The sequence below is a fragment of the Xiphophorus hellerii genome, chromosome 7, assembly GCF_003331165.1.
Source record: "Xiphophorus hellerii strain 12219 chromosome 7, Xiphophorus_hellerii-4.1, whole genome shotgun sequence".
NCBI classification, from domain to species: Eukaryota; Metazoa; Chordata; class Actinopteri; order Cyprinodontiformes; family Poeciliidae; genus Xiphophorus; species Xiphophorus hellerii.
The window spans coordinates 101,676-115,948 of record NC_045678.1 but is presented as its reverse complement, the minus strand read 5'-3'; the positions used below and the strand labels follow the sequence as shown (position 1 = coordinate 115,948).

The following is a 14,273-nucleotide window of genomic DNA, read 5'->3' as shown; positions in this document are numbered from 1 at the left end:
CTCCGGCTCCTTCCCCACCAGAGAGGTGACATTCCACGTCCCAAGAGCCAGTTTCTGCAACCGAGGATCGGACCGCCAGGGTCCCCTCCCTCTGCTGCCACCCATCCCACACTGCACAGGAACCAATCTAAAATATTGAAATTGAACCAATCAAATATATATACATTGCACCAAACTAATATTCAGGCATTAACACCAGTTAATTCATTGGCACCATGAAAGTCTTTTTTTATATTTCATAAACTTGGTTTCAAAAACAATTTGCATCACTCACATCACACTTAACACACTCCAGCAAGTTTTTTTTCAAAGTCATTTATTCCTCACAAGTAAAAAAGGACAAAAAAAAAGTTGAATGTTCAAACAAACAAATATAAACATGTCATTGTTGCTCTATATCAATGAAATAAAGACAATATGGCTTACCAAGCTAAATTAAATGGACGGAAAGTTGTACTGTTCAAACACATCTGAACTTGAAGGAATGTTGCATCTCTAAACATCATCAAAGAACTAAAATTCCAACAAAAGCACTCCATGAAAGTGACCCCGTGAGCCTGTATAACAAAGTGCTGCTGAGGTGGTCTACCTCTTAAATAGAAGCCAGTGGCAACTACATGCACACATTAAGCACACACAAATATACACTACTGTGCAGTTTTGAGTTCACCACTGAGTCTGCGAATCTTGGAAGTCATCTTGTTGGAACCAAGCTCCATCAGGATCTTCTGAAGGGCCTCAAAGGTGAACCTGAAACCCTGTGGATACTCCATGTTAAGAGCATAGCAGAGTCCAAAGAGCATTGCCACTCCGGCTGCAAGAGAAGGTAACTCATTGAGGACTTCCACACCATCAATGACAATTCCAACGTCTTGGGGCTGCTGTAGAAGGCTTGAATTCTCTCCGAAGACTAAGACTGCCATGATGGTCCTCTCCAGCTCCTGCTCGGCTTGATCTTTCTTGGAGACCTGAGGCAAAATATACGAAATATGCAACTGAACAACTGCAGTCTGGCACACCTCATTAATCACTATATACTGTATAATGGCATAGGTGGTCTCCCGTGATGAATAAAGTTGAATCATCATTGTGACAGAAAATATCTGGATATACCATGTATTCCTTTATAACAGGGGTGTCAAACTCCAGTCCTCAAGGGCCGCTGTCCTGCAGTTTTTAGATGTGCCACAGGTACAAAACACTGGAATGAAATGGCTTAATGACCTCCTCCTTGTGTAGATCAGTTCTCCAGAGCCTTGCTAATGACCTAATTATTCTGTTCAGGTGTGGTGCAGCAGAGGCACATCTAAAAGTTGCAGGGCAGTGGCCCTCCAGGACTGGAGTTTGACACCTGTGCTTTATAAGGTCCTCAACACGTTCTCCCAGGTAGATGATGAGAGCTTTGAGGATACACTCCCTTCTGAAATCTGCATCAGCATCCTTTAGGGACAATCAAAATGGTTACTATGCGATGTGTAGACTAGTCTAGCAACTTCATTCCCAGCTCTACCATAAACAGTGCTTTTACAGTGTGCGCCTGGTCAATATTGACGGGTTAGGGCAAAGCGGGTTAGGGAACCCCGTCCGCCGACCGAACTTCCGGGGCGGTTCGCCCGCAGGACGGAAGGAGAGCCACCACGGCCGGCCCCAGGGCTCCCCCCCACCTGCAGCTGCTTCTCTTTGCCTTACCAGGGGCACGGGCCTCCTGGCCGTGCGTTCTGGTGTGTGCGGTCCGTGTAGGGGGTGCTTAAGTGTGGGATCCCCCGGTTCGGAGGGAGGGAGGGGGCTCCAGCCTGGATGCTTTGGAGGGAGGGAGGGAGGGGGGGCAACGTCAGGCTACAGCCCGCCTTTGGTGCCCAACGTCCGGCTAGGGTGATTTTTGACTTCCATGAAAATGTTTAAAAATGCATTTCCCCGGGGAAAGCCGTATGTTGCCGGAAAGGCCAGAGTCTGGAGAATCCTCTGGTGTGGTTCTCTGGTTCCTGGGACGTCCGTAGGCGGAATTAAAAATCAAAAACCCTAACTGGTCAAAGGGTTCGAAAATGCACTTTCCCGGGCACCAGCGGCTTGGAAACTAGGATCAATAAGCCCAGAATAATGCCCCGATCACGGCCATGTGACCCCCGTGTTCCTGGGATAAAGTTGAATTTTCGGACTTCCAGAGAGGCCCCATGCAGCAGCCTGCTGTGTCCGCAGCACTTCACTGTCCTCGGCCTCGGGGCCCATGGAGGCCCCGGTGATTTTTCCACTTCCATAAAATTTCTTTAAAATGCATTTCTCCGGGGAAAGCCGTACGTTGCCGGAAAGGCCAGGGTCTGGAGAGTAGCCGGGTGTGGTTCTCTGGTTCCTGGGACGTCCGCAGGAGGAATTGAAAATCAAAAACCCTAATTGGTCAAAGGGGTCAAAAATACACTTTCCCGGGGACCAGCAGCTTCGAAACCAGGATCAATAAGCCCAGAATAATGCCCCGATCGCCCCTACGTCACTCCCGTGTTCCTGGGATAAAGTTGAATTTTCGGACTTCCAGAGAGGGCCCATGCAGCAGCCCGCTGTATCCGCAGCACCTCACCGTCCTCGGCCTCGGCGCCCCGGAGGCCCCGGTGATTTTTCCACTTCCATCAAATTTTTTAAAAATGCATTTCCCCGGGGAGAGCCGTATATTGCCGGAAAGGCCAGAGTCTGGAGAATCCTCTGGTGTGGTTGTCCGGTTCCTGGCACGTCCGTAGGCGGAATTAAAAATCAAAAACCCAAACTGGTCCAAAGGGTTCGAAAAGGCACTTTCCCGGGCACCAGCGGCCTCGAGAGTAGGATCAATAGGCCCGGGAGAATGCCCCGATAACGCCCACGTGACCCCCGTGTTCCTGGGATAAAGTTGAATTTTCGGACTTCCAGAGAGGCCCCATGCAGCAGCCTGCTGTGTCCGCAGCACCTCACTGTCGTCGGCCTCGGGGCTCAGGAGGCCCCGGTGATTTTCGACCTCCATAAATTTTTTTAAAAATGCATTTCCCCGGGGAAAGCCGTATGTTGCCGGAAAGGCCAGAGTCTGGAGAATCCTCTGGTGTGGTTCTCTGGTTCCTGGGACGTCCGTAGGCGGAATTAAAAATCAAAAACCCTAACTGGTCAAAGGGTTCGAAAATGCACTTTCCCGGGCACCAGCGGCTTGGAAACTAGGATCAATAAGCCCGGAGCAATGCCCCGATCACGGCCATGTGACCCCCGTGTTCCTGGGATAAAGTTGAATTTTCGGACTTCCAGAGCAGGGGCCCTGTGCAGGCGGCCGTATCCGAAGCACCTCACTGTCGTCGGCCTCGGGGCTCAGGAGGCCCCGGTGATTTTCGACCTCCATAAATTTTTTTAAAAATGCATTTCCCCGGGGAAAGCCGTATATTGCCGGAAAGGCCAGAATCTGGAGAATCCTCTGGTGTGGTTGAATCGTCTTTAAATTGTTCACAGAAGCCGAGATAACCGTTCAAAGTTTGTCCAAAGCATTGCCGCCCTCCCCGTAAAATCGATGCTTCACCGAGGCTCCGTCGATAGGTAGGATTTCGGGACCTTACGGAGAAAAATCCCACCGGCGGGATTACAGGAGCGAGTTGGAAAAGAGGGCTTGGAGCGGAAAATGCCAAAGTTTTTCGATCCAGGCCGGTTCTAGGGGTCTTCTGGAGCTCAGATAAGGCCGATTTAGGACCCTTTTTCGGCTTTTTCCAGCATTTTAAGCCGTTTTTCCAGAATTTCTCTCTGGTTGTCTGAAACGCTGGGGCGGTAAGGCAATGGGCTCCGGCCGGTCCTGGTGAGTGTCCTCGGTCCATCTGATGGACCTGGCGCCTCTCTTGGTCGGTTGTGAGCTCCATGGAAGCGAGGGAGCACAGGCAAAGGTGAACCGGGCTCAGGCCGAATTCGGTGCGCTGTGGGCGGCTTCAGAGCTGTCTGAGGTACCGGGTGGAGCTCTGAGCCCTGGCTGTGGGCTCCGGCCGGTCCTGGTGAGTGTCCTCGGTCCAACTGATGGGCCCGTGGCCTCTCTGGGTCGGTTGTGAGTTGCGTGAAAGCCCGGTGGAAGGCGGACAGGGTTCAGGAAGCCCGGTCCGCGGTGCACACGGCCCCTGCGGTTCCATCACAGCTGCCCTCGGGGAGCTGAGATGGTCCCTGGAGGTGGTACGCCCTGCTTTGGTTGCGGTGAAGCCCGGTCTGCGGTGCGCACGGCCCCTGCGGTTCCATCACAGCTGCCCTCGGGGAGCTGAGATGGTCCCTGGAGGTGGTACGCCCTGCTTTGGTTGCGGTGAAGCCCGGTCTGCGGTGCGCACGGCCCCTGCGGTTCCATCACAGCTGCCCTCGGGGAGCTGAGATGGTCCCTGGAGGTGGTACGCCCTGCTTTGGTTGCGGTGAAGCCCCGTCCGCGGTGCGCACGGCCCCTGCGGTTCCATCACAGCTGCCCTCGGGGAGCTGAGATGGTCCCTGGAGGTGGTACGCCCTGCTTTGTTTGCGGTCCGTCTCTGTCCTCCGCAGTCGTGTGCATGCTGCCTCGGTGCACTTCTGCGTTGGGAGGACAGGGACCTCGCTGGTTCAGCGAGATCTTTTAAAGTCCTACCACCCTACCAGGGCCACAGGGCTGAAAAAAAGTCTAAGTGCTGGCTGCACTTAGTGCAATTTTTTGACTCAATTACACCTGCCTTACCAGGGCCACAGGGCTGAAAAAAAGTCTAAGTGCTGGCTGGACTTAGTGCAATTTTTTGACTCAATTACACCTGCCTTACCAGGGCCACAGGGCTGAAAAAATTTCTAAGTGTGGGCCTCCAAAGCATTGCCCATCCGGCACAATCGGTGCTTCACCCGCGTTCGGGCGATAGGTAGGATTTCGGGACCTTACGGAGAAAAATCCCCCCGGCAGGATTATAGGAGCGAAAAATGACTAAGTGTTTTGATCCAGGGCGGTTCTAGGGGGCTTCTGAAGCTCAGATAAGGCCGCTTTAAGACACTTTTTCGGCTTAGGGTAGGGTTGGGGTAGGGTTAGGGGTTGGGGTTTGGGTTCAGGGTCAAAGGTCAGAGGTCCAAGAAGTTGAACCTCCTTCCCTTTTCCCCTCACCCTCTTCCCCTTCCCCGTATGTGCACGGGCCATCCTGTCGGGAGTCCACCAGGTGGAGCCTACCTCTCATTCAGACCTTTTGGGATCCGTGTGTCCAGCCTGTGGATCCAGATTCTTTCAGCCCTTCTCCTCTGGGCTGAAGACCAGGCTGGGTTACATTCCAGCACTAGGGCTGAAACTGCATCCCAGCCGTGGCGTATAAAATGCTGCACTAGAGGGTTAGGGTAAGGGTTAGGGTAGGGATATAGGATGAAAACCAGAAAAGTCAGCGGTTCACTCTCTGTAAGTCAAAAAGTAAAAGACTTATGGGGCCCATAGTTGGCCTCGAGGTACTCACGGAGGGTACCCAGGTACCCTGTAAGTTTGGTGGCCGTAGCCCCTTCCCTTGACATAGCTGCCATTGACACCCATACATTTGAAAAAACGGTTCACTCTCTGTAAGTCCCAAACGGTAAGGGTTCTCGGGCTGAAACTCGGTGTGTATACAGGCCTTGCCCCCACCCAGCTTCCCTCCAAGTTTGGTGGGCCTGGTCCCTTCCGTTCTTATAGCTGCCATAGACTGCCATTCATTTGTCAAGTTTTGCTAGGAGCGTCGGATCGAGGTGGGAGTCGGTTCTCCGTGCTCAGGGAGTCGCCCTGAGTGCGGGGATGTGTGACATGACAGGGTTGGTGGATGTGTGAAAACGTGTAAAATTGCTCCAAGTGTTTTAGTTTGGGGTACTTGTGGGACCCTTACCAGAGTGCGTTTTGGAGTCTCCCGAGTGCTTGGAGAGTGGTCCTGGGAGAGGTTTTTTGGAGACGTTCTGACTCCTGTGAGGTTAGGTTAAGTGAAGAATCTTGTGTGAGGTTAGGGTAAGTGAAGAATCTTGTGTGAGGTTAGGGTAAGGGTTAGGGTAAGGGTAGGGTTGGGGTAGGGTTAGGGGTTGGGGTTTGGGTTCAGGGTCAAAGGTCAGAGGTCCAAGAAGTTGAACCTCCTTCCCTCTTCCCCTCACCCTCTTCCCCTTCCCCGTATGTGCACGGGCCATCCTGTCGGGAGTCCACCAGGTGGAGCCTACCTCTCATTCAGACCTTTTGGGATCCGTGTGTCCAGCCTGTGGATCCAGATTCTTTCAGCCCTTCTCCTCTGGGCTGAAGACCAGGCTGGGTTACATTCCAGCACTAGGGCTGAAACTGCATCCCAGCCGTGGCGTATAAAATGCTGCACTAGAGGTACGTGTGTTTTTTTGTGTTTTTGAATGTTATGTCTGTGCTGGGTGAAACGAGTAAGGATAGTGTTCCTCGTTTCACCCACATAACTGATCTTACAAATTTTACAGGTGATTAAATAAACACAATTTTTTGATTTGGGGTTTCCTGATTGGTCTGATTTGAAAATTGTGTTTTTAAATCTGTTCTGTACCCAGTGCAGCTGCTTGAAGAATCCACTCTGACCTTTGACCCCTGGTGTCTTCAGGGGTCTGACCTCAGCACGGACGAGGAAATCCCTCAGGTTTTTATTTCTTTTGTAGGCCGCAATTATTTTATAATTTGGAAGCAAAGCAGTGTCAGATTGGAATTTAGTAAAATTCTGTTTAACATTGTAAACAAATTGTCCTGCTGAGGAGGAGAATGTTGTGATCAGAGGGATCCTAGGGGATGAATCGGGGGGTCTGGACTCAAGGAAGTTCTTCCTGCCTGCTCTCAGGAAAGATCGGGAATATCCTCTCTTACGAAGGGCAGAAAACAGCGTTCTAGTTGCCTCCTCAAAGTCTGTTTTCTGTGTACAAATCCTGTGAAATCTGAGGAGTTGTGATTTGACTAGGCCCGCATAGGTGTGCCTTGGATGGTAACTAGTCTTGAATAGCAGAGCATGTGTGTCTGTAGGTTTAAAGAAAACTTTAATGTCCAATTTATGTGTGGTGTCAAAATCTTGTCCCTTGTATGTGGTGGTGTCCAGAAAATCGACCGCTTTAACGCTGGTAGTGGACTTTACAGTAATAGATGGGTTATGTGTATTCAAGTGCTGGAGGAATTCCTGGAATTCAGCTTCAGAATGAGTCCAGACCCCCCAGATGTCATCTAGGTACCTGTAGTAATGCAGAGGTGCCTTCCTGCATGTACTGAGAGCACCAGCCTCCCACTCAGCCATGAAAATATTTGCATATGCCGGTGCAAATCTTTTGCCCATGGCTGTGCCCTTAATTTGGAGGAAAAATTGGCCATCAAAAACAAAGTCATTTCTTTTTAAGTTAATTTCCAATAGTTGAATGAGCTCACGATCTGGCCTCCTCGAATCTGGATATTTGAGAAATATGTTTTTAATACAACTAATTCCTTCATTTATATCAATATTGGTGTACAAACTGTCGATGTCAATAGTAAATAAAATAGAGTCCTGAGGTAGAGAGATTAATTTAATTTTTTCTACAAAATCGTAGGTGTCTTTAATGTAACTTTGGTGCCTAATTGAAAGAGGATATAAATAATGATCGATAAACTCTGCTGTGTGGTAGGTCTCACTGCCGCAGTCGGAGACAATGGGCCTGCCGGGAGGGATTTCATGAGGTTTGCTCCATTTTTCAGGCTCTTTGTGGATTTTAGGGAGCAGGTAAAACCTCCTGGCTCTGGGCTCAGAGGAGCCACGCAGGTAAGATTTTTGTTTAGCATTAATAAATTTCTTTTTATGTAAATTGTCTAGAATTTTGGTAACCAGGGGGGCCGTATCGGTATAAATTGGGGAGTCTAATTTTTTATAATATGTTTGATTAAACAATTGTTTATATCCCTCCCACAGATACTGCTCCCTGTCCATAATGACTATGGAGCTGCCTTTATCGGCAGGTTTTATAATGATGTTTTTATTGATCATTATTTCCCTGAGTGCTTTTGTTTCTTCAATGTTTAGGTTAGGTATGGTTTTAATAAATTTAAATTCTTTATCCAAATAAATCAGGTCCTGGGCAATTAATTTGTCCACCTCAGGAGGAAGAGAGGCGATTGGAGGAGACCAGTCAGATTCCGGCATAAAAGGTGAGCTATTGTTATTGTTGTCATTATCAACATCATCTTTATAATAGATGGCCAATTTGATTCTTCTGTGGTACTTCTGTAAGTCATACCTCATTTGCATTTTAATGTTTTTCGAGTGTTTATTACCCTGAGTGGGGATAAAAGTTAGGCCCTTGTTTAAAAGGGAACACTGTGCATCACTGAGGGTGAACGTATTAGAGAGGTTACACACATTTTTATTTACAAGGTTAGAATGCCCCTCCTTCCTGTGAAGGCTCTTGGGGCCATCTAATTTAACCACTCACCCCAGTGGTTGAGGATGCGAGCTGCCGTGGGCTTGGTCCAGTGGATGTTGTCCTTTGCCACTGTGAAGGACCGTCTCGGCAGTGCTGGGATGCAACGGCTGAGCTGCGCGATCTCAATGTTCATGTGAGACAGGGTCACCTGTTCCTGGAAGGGCAGCGTCAGGGAGAAGTTGATGGCAGGAACAAAGATCTGCGCATTAGGACACTTGGTCCTGGCTGCCTTCAGTGCCGCCTTCATCTCCCTCACCGCCGCTCTCTTGTCCCTCTGGGCTCTGTGGTTGATGCCCAGAGAGAGGATCATGCGCTCCACCTGGCTCATCACAGGTGCCCTCATGAACAGGTGGGTGAGGTGTCTCCATTTGGCCCCAGGGAAGCTGACCACCTGCAAGTCTGGGTTATTTAAGGCCGGAAACCTGGCCACATTAGAATCACCCAGGATTATATATTTGTTGTTAAGGTCCAGGGACCAGTGGCGGGCCTTGTTTAGAGTCCCCACCTGTCTGGCTGCAACCGTCACCTGTGTAGGTGGAGGAGCAGTGGACTCACCGGTGGAGGAGGCAGCCGCCGGAGCAGATGTTTTCACTCTGGGGTTGAAGGTGAGTCTCCGCTGCGTGCTGCCCTGGAGCCTGAGGTGCAGGGGGGCCGTCCTAGGCCTCAGCGATGCCCTGCGTTCCAGTTGCGCCGAGCTGGAGGTGTGGGAGAGAGGAGGAGGAGCTGCAGCTGCAGCATGTTGCCTTCCCGCCTCCTCCTGGATGAAGCCAGAAATGCAGCGGAGGACCTCATCCGTGGCAGGGGATGCTGCCCCTTCCGGTGGAGGAGAAGGAGAGAGAGAGGAAGAAGAAGAGGGGGGGCCCCCCTGTGGTGCAGAGGTGGTGTCCCTGCTGGAGGATTTCTGTTGTCGCTGAGGGAGTGGAGTGACGTTCTCAGCAGGTGGTGGAGGGGGCGTGTCCTCCTCAGCTGAGCCTGGTGGAGACCAGTCACCACGAAGAGGCTCCGTCATGGTCGGGTAAGGGTTAGGGTTAGGGTAGGTGTGGGGAAGCTCTTGCCTGCCCGACGACAGGAGAGTGATGCACGGGCCATCCCGCGCCCCCACACAGCCTCCCGCCACGCCGTCTTTCTCCAACTGACATGCACAAGCCTTCCGTTCTCTTCCTCGTCCGTTAAATTTGAATTTGAGTTTGTTACTCTTTGTTGCCCCCTAGTGCTCAGTATACGACGTTTCGACTTTTTCTGTGTCTTCATCAGGTATGTATTTATTTCTTTCTTTCTGTTTCTGTTTCTTACGGCCCCCTCTTTAATATTATTCCTGCAACTTAAATTTTGTTAGGCACCCCCTGTGATACTGTTCTTCATTCTTTTTAAATAAAATGTTCACATGGACTTACAAAAAATGCAGAAATTATTTAAATTGACACACCAGGATTGGTTTGAGACAGGAGGTAAGTGACGTTGCACAAGCACGAAAACATCCACACACATTTAGGGTAAGGACACATCAGGTAAGTACACACACACATTTAGGGTGGGGTCAAAGGTCAAGGGTTAGGTTTAGGCATCACACATGCATTCATCCACGTATACAGACACTGAGGTTAGGTTAAGGGAAAACACAGAGGGTAAGGATATAAAATAAAAAAATAAAAAAGAAAATAAAAATGAAAATAAAAAGAAAAAGCCAGCTGGATACTGGACAGCGGGTTAGGGTTAGGGTTAGGGTAGGGTTAGGGGTTAGGGTAAGGGTTAGGGTAGGGTAAGGGTTAGGGTAAGGGTTAGGGTAAGGTGTGGGGAAGCTCTTGCCTGCCCGACGACAGGAGAGTGATGCACGGGCCATCCCGCGCCCCCACACAGCCTCCCGCCACGCCGTCTTTCTCCAACTGACATGCACAAGCCTTCCGTTCTCTTCCTCGTCCGTTAAATTTGAATTTGAGTTTGTTACTCTTTGTTGCCCCCTAGTGCTCAGTATACGACGTTTCGACTTTTTCTGTGTCTTCATCAGGTATGTATTTCTTTCTTTCTGTTTCTGTTTCTTACGGCCCCCTCTTTAATATTATTCCTGCAACTTAAATTTAGTTAGGCACCCCCTGTGATACTGTTCTTCATTCTTTTTAAATAAAATGTTCACATGGACTTACAAAAAATGCAGAAATTATTTAAATTGACACACCAGGATTGGTTTGAAACGAAAGGTAAGTGACGTTGCACAAGCACGAAAACATCCACACACATTTAGGGTAAGGACACATCAGGTAAGTACACACACACATTTAGGGTGGGGTCAAAGGTCAAGGGTTAGGTTTAGGCATCACACATGCATTCATCCACGTATACAGACACTGAGGTTAGGTTAAGGGAAAACACAGAGGGTAAGGATATAAAATAAAAAAATATAAAAGAATAAAAATGCAAATAAAAAGAAAAAGCCAGCTGGATACTGGACAGCGGGCAGGCGAACAGTGCGGAGGCTCGTGAGGCACTGGCTGGTTAGGTGTGGGGAAGCTCTTGCCTGCCCGACGACAGGAGAGTGATGCACGGGCCATCCCGCGCCCCCACACAGCCTCCCGCCACGCCGTCTTTCTCCAACTGACATGCACAAGCCTTCCGTTCTCTTCCTCGTCCGTTAAATTTGAATTTGAGTTTGTTACTCTTTGTTGCCCCCTAGTGCTCAGTATACGACGTTTCGACTTTTTCTGTGTCTTCATCAGGTATGTATTTCTTTCTTTCTGTTTCTGTTTCTTACGGCCCCCTCTTTAATATTATTCCTGCAACTTAAATTTAGTTAGGCACCCCCTGTGATACTGTTCTTCATTCTTTTTAAATAAAATGTTCACATGGACTTACAAAAAATGCAGAAATTATTTAAATTGACACACCAGGATTGGTTTGAAACGAAAGGTAAGTGACGTTGCACAAGCACGAAAACATCCACACACATTTAGGGTAAGGACACATCAGGTAAGTACACACACACATTTAGGGTGGGGTCAAAGGTCAAGGGTTAGGTTTAGGCATCACACATGCATTCATAGGGTTAGGGTTAGGGTTAGGGTTAGGGTTAGGGTTAGGGTAAGGGTAAGGGTTAGGGTTAGGGTTAGGGTAGGGTTAGGGTAAGGGTTAGGGTAAGGGTTAGGGTTAGGGTAAGGGTTAGGGTTAGGGTTAGGATATAGGATGAAAACCAGAAAAGTCGGATGGGCACTCTCAATAACTCAAAAACTATAAGAGGTATGGGGCCCATACTTGGCCTCGAGAGACTCATGGAGGGGACCCAGGTTCCCTGTAAGTTTGGTGGCTGTGGCTCCTTCCGTTGACATAGCTGCCATTGACACCCATATAAAAAAAAAATTGGGCACTCTCAATAACTCAAAAACTATACATGCCAAGTTGACCAAACTCGGTGTGTATACATGTCTCGACCCCCTCCAGGTCTCCACCGAGTTTGGTGGCCCTGGCCCCTCCCCTTCCTATAGCTGCCATAGACTCCCATTGATTTTTCAAGTTTCGCTAGGAGCGTCGGATCGAGCTGGGAGTCGGTTTTCCGTGCTCAGGGCGTAGCCCTGAGTGCGGGGATGTGTGATATGCCAGGGTTGGTGGATGTGTGAAAATGGTGAAAATCGCACTAAGTGTTGTGAAAATAGGTACTTGTGGGAACCTTACCAGAGTGTGTTTTGGAGTGTCCCGAGTGCGTGGAGAGTGTTCCTGGGTGAAGTAAAATTGGAGTTGTTGGAGTGTCTTCCGTGCTCAGGGCGAAGCCCTGAGTGCGGCAGGTGCCTCGTCCGTGCTCAGGGCGTAGCCCTGAGTGCGGCAGGTGCCTCGTCCGTGCTCAGGGCGTAGCCCTGAGTGCGGCCAGGGTGCATTGTCCGTGCGTTGTCCGTGCTCAGGGCGAAGCCCTGAGTGCGGCCAGTGTGCGTTGTCCGTGCTCAGGGCGAAGCCCTGAGTGCGGCCAGTGTTGGTGAAAATCCTGAAAATTGCACAAAGTGTTGTGAAAATATGTACTTTGGGGAACCTTACCAGAGTGTGTTTTGGAGTGTCCCGAGTGCCTGGAGAGTGTTCCTGGGTGAAGTAAAATTGGAGTTGTTGGAGTGTCTTCCGTGCTCAGGGCGAAGCCCTGAGTGCGGCAGGTGCCTCGTCCGTGCTCAGGGCGTAGCCCTGAGTGCGGCCAGGGTGCATTGTCCGTGCGTTGTCCGTGCTCAGGGCGAAGCCCTGAGTGCGGCCAGTGTGCGTTGTCCGTGCTCAGGGCGAAGCCCTGAGTGCGGCCAGTGTTGGTGAAAATCCTGAAAATTGCACAAAGTGTTGTGAAAATATGTACTTAGGGTTAGGGTTAGGGTAAGGGTTAGGGTTAGGGTTAGGTTAGGGTTAGGGTTAGGGTTAGGGTTAGGGTTAGGGTTAGGATATAGGATGAAAACCAGAAAACGCGTTCGGACAAGCTCGATAACTCAAAAAGTAAAATACTTATGGGGCCCATACTTGGCCTCGAGAGATCGTCTGAGGGGACCCACGTACCCTGCAAGTTTGGTGGCTGTGGCCCCTTCCTAAGACATAGCTGCCATTGACTCCCATTCATCGGACGAGTTCGGACAAGCTCGATAACTTCCAAAGTATAAGCGGCAAGCTGAGCAAACTCGGTGTGTATACATGTCTCGACCCCCTCCAGGTCTCCACCGAGTTTGGTGGCCCTGGCCCCTCCCCTTCCTATAGCTGCCATAGACTCCCATTGATTTTTCAAGTTTCGCTAGGAGCGTCGGATCGAGCTGGGAGTCGGTTTTCCGTGCTCAGGGCGTAGCCCTGAGTGCGGGGATGTGTGATATGCCAGGGTTGGTGGATGTGTGAAAATGGTGAAAATCGCACTAAGTGTTGTGAAAATAGGTACTTGTGGGAACCTTACCAGAGTGTGTTTTGGAGTGTCCCGAGTGCGTGGAGAGTGTTCCTGGGTGAAGTAAAATTGGAGTTGTTGGAGTGTCTTCCGTGCTCAGGGCGAAGCCCTGAGTGCGGCAGGTGCCTCGTCCGTGCTCAGGGCGTAGCCCTGAGTGCGGCAGGTGCCTCGTCCGTGCTCAGGGCGTAGCCCTGAGTGCGGCCAGTGTTGGTGAAAATCCTGAAAATTGCCCAAAGTGTTGTGAAAATATGTACTTGGGGGAACCTTACCAGAGTGTGTTTTGGAGTGTCCCGAGTGCCTGGAGAGTGTTCCTGGGTGTAGTAAAATTGGAGTTGTTGGAGTGTCTTCCGTGCTCAGGGCGAAGCCCTGAGTGCGGCAGGTGCCTCGTCCGTGCTCAGGGCGTAGCCCTGAGTGCGGCCAGTGTTGGTGAAAATCCTGAAAATTGCCCAAAGTGTTGTGAAAATAGGTACTTGTGGGAACCTTACCAGAGTGTGTTTTGGAGTGTCCCGAGTGCCTGGAGAGTGTTCCTGGGAGAGGTTTTTGTGAGACGTTCTTACTCCTGTGGGTAGGGTAAGGGTTAGGGTAGGGTTAGGGGTTAGGGTTAGGGTTAGGGTTAGGGTTAGGGTTAGGGTTAAGGGTTAGGGTTAGGGTAGGGTAAGGGTTAGGGTTAGGGTTAGGATATAGGATGAAAACCAGAAAAGTCGACGACCCGAGCTCGGTAAGTCAAAAAGTATAAGAGCGAGGGGGACCATACTGGGCCCAGAGGGACCCATGGGGGGGACCCACATTCTATTAAAGTTTGGTGGGTGTGGCCCCTCCCCTTCACATAGCTGCCATTGACACCCATTCAAAAAAAAAACGACCCGAGCTCCGTAACTTCCAAAGTGTAAGTCCCAAGCTTACCAAACCTGGTGTGTATTCACCCCCCCGCCCCCCCGAGGTACCCACCAGGTTTGGGGGTCCTGGCCCCTCCCCTTCCTATAGCTGCCATAGACACCCATTCATTTTTGAAGTTTCGCTAGGAGCGTCGGAT

The 14,273-nt window shown here is 50.2% G+C and overlaps 1 protein-coding gene across 1 annotated transcript; it reads right to left on the bottom strand.

The window, feature by feature from the left end:
* Window positions 1–450: 450 nt before the first annotated feature.
* LOC116723065 (uncharacterized) lies at window positions 451–10,090 on the bottom strand. The gene is made up of 2 exons (XM_032567614.1): window positions 8,374–10,090; window positions 451–968 (listed from the first exon to the last, which is right to left on the bottom strand). Exons 1-2 carry the CDS (start codon window positions 9,371–9,373, stop codon window positions 853–855), a joined length of 1,116 nt encoding a protein of 371 aa, XP_032423505.1. The 5' UTR covers window positions 9,374–10,090; the 3' UTR covers window positions 451–852.
* Between the last annotated feature and the right edge of the window lie 4,183 nt (window positions 10,091–14,273).

Coding starts and splice junctions, on each gene's coding strand:
- LOC116723065 (XM_032567614.1), bottom strand. CDS start 9,373: ATGACGGAGCCTCTTCGTGGTGACTGGTCTCCACCAGGCTCAGCTGAG. Junction 969..8,373: donor TCGCATCCTCAACCACTGGG/GTGAGTGGTTAA, acceptor ATTTTGCCTCAG/GTCTCCAAGAAAGATCAAGC.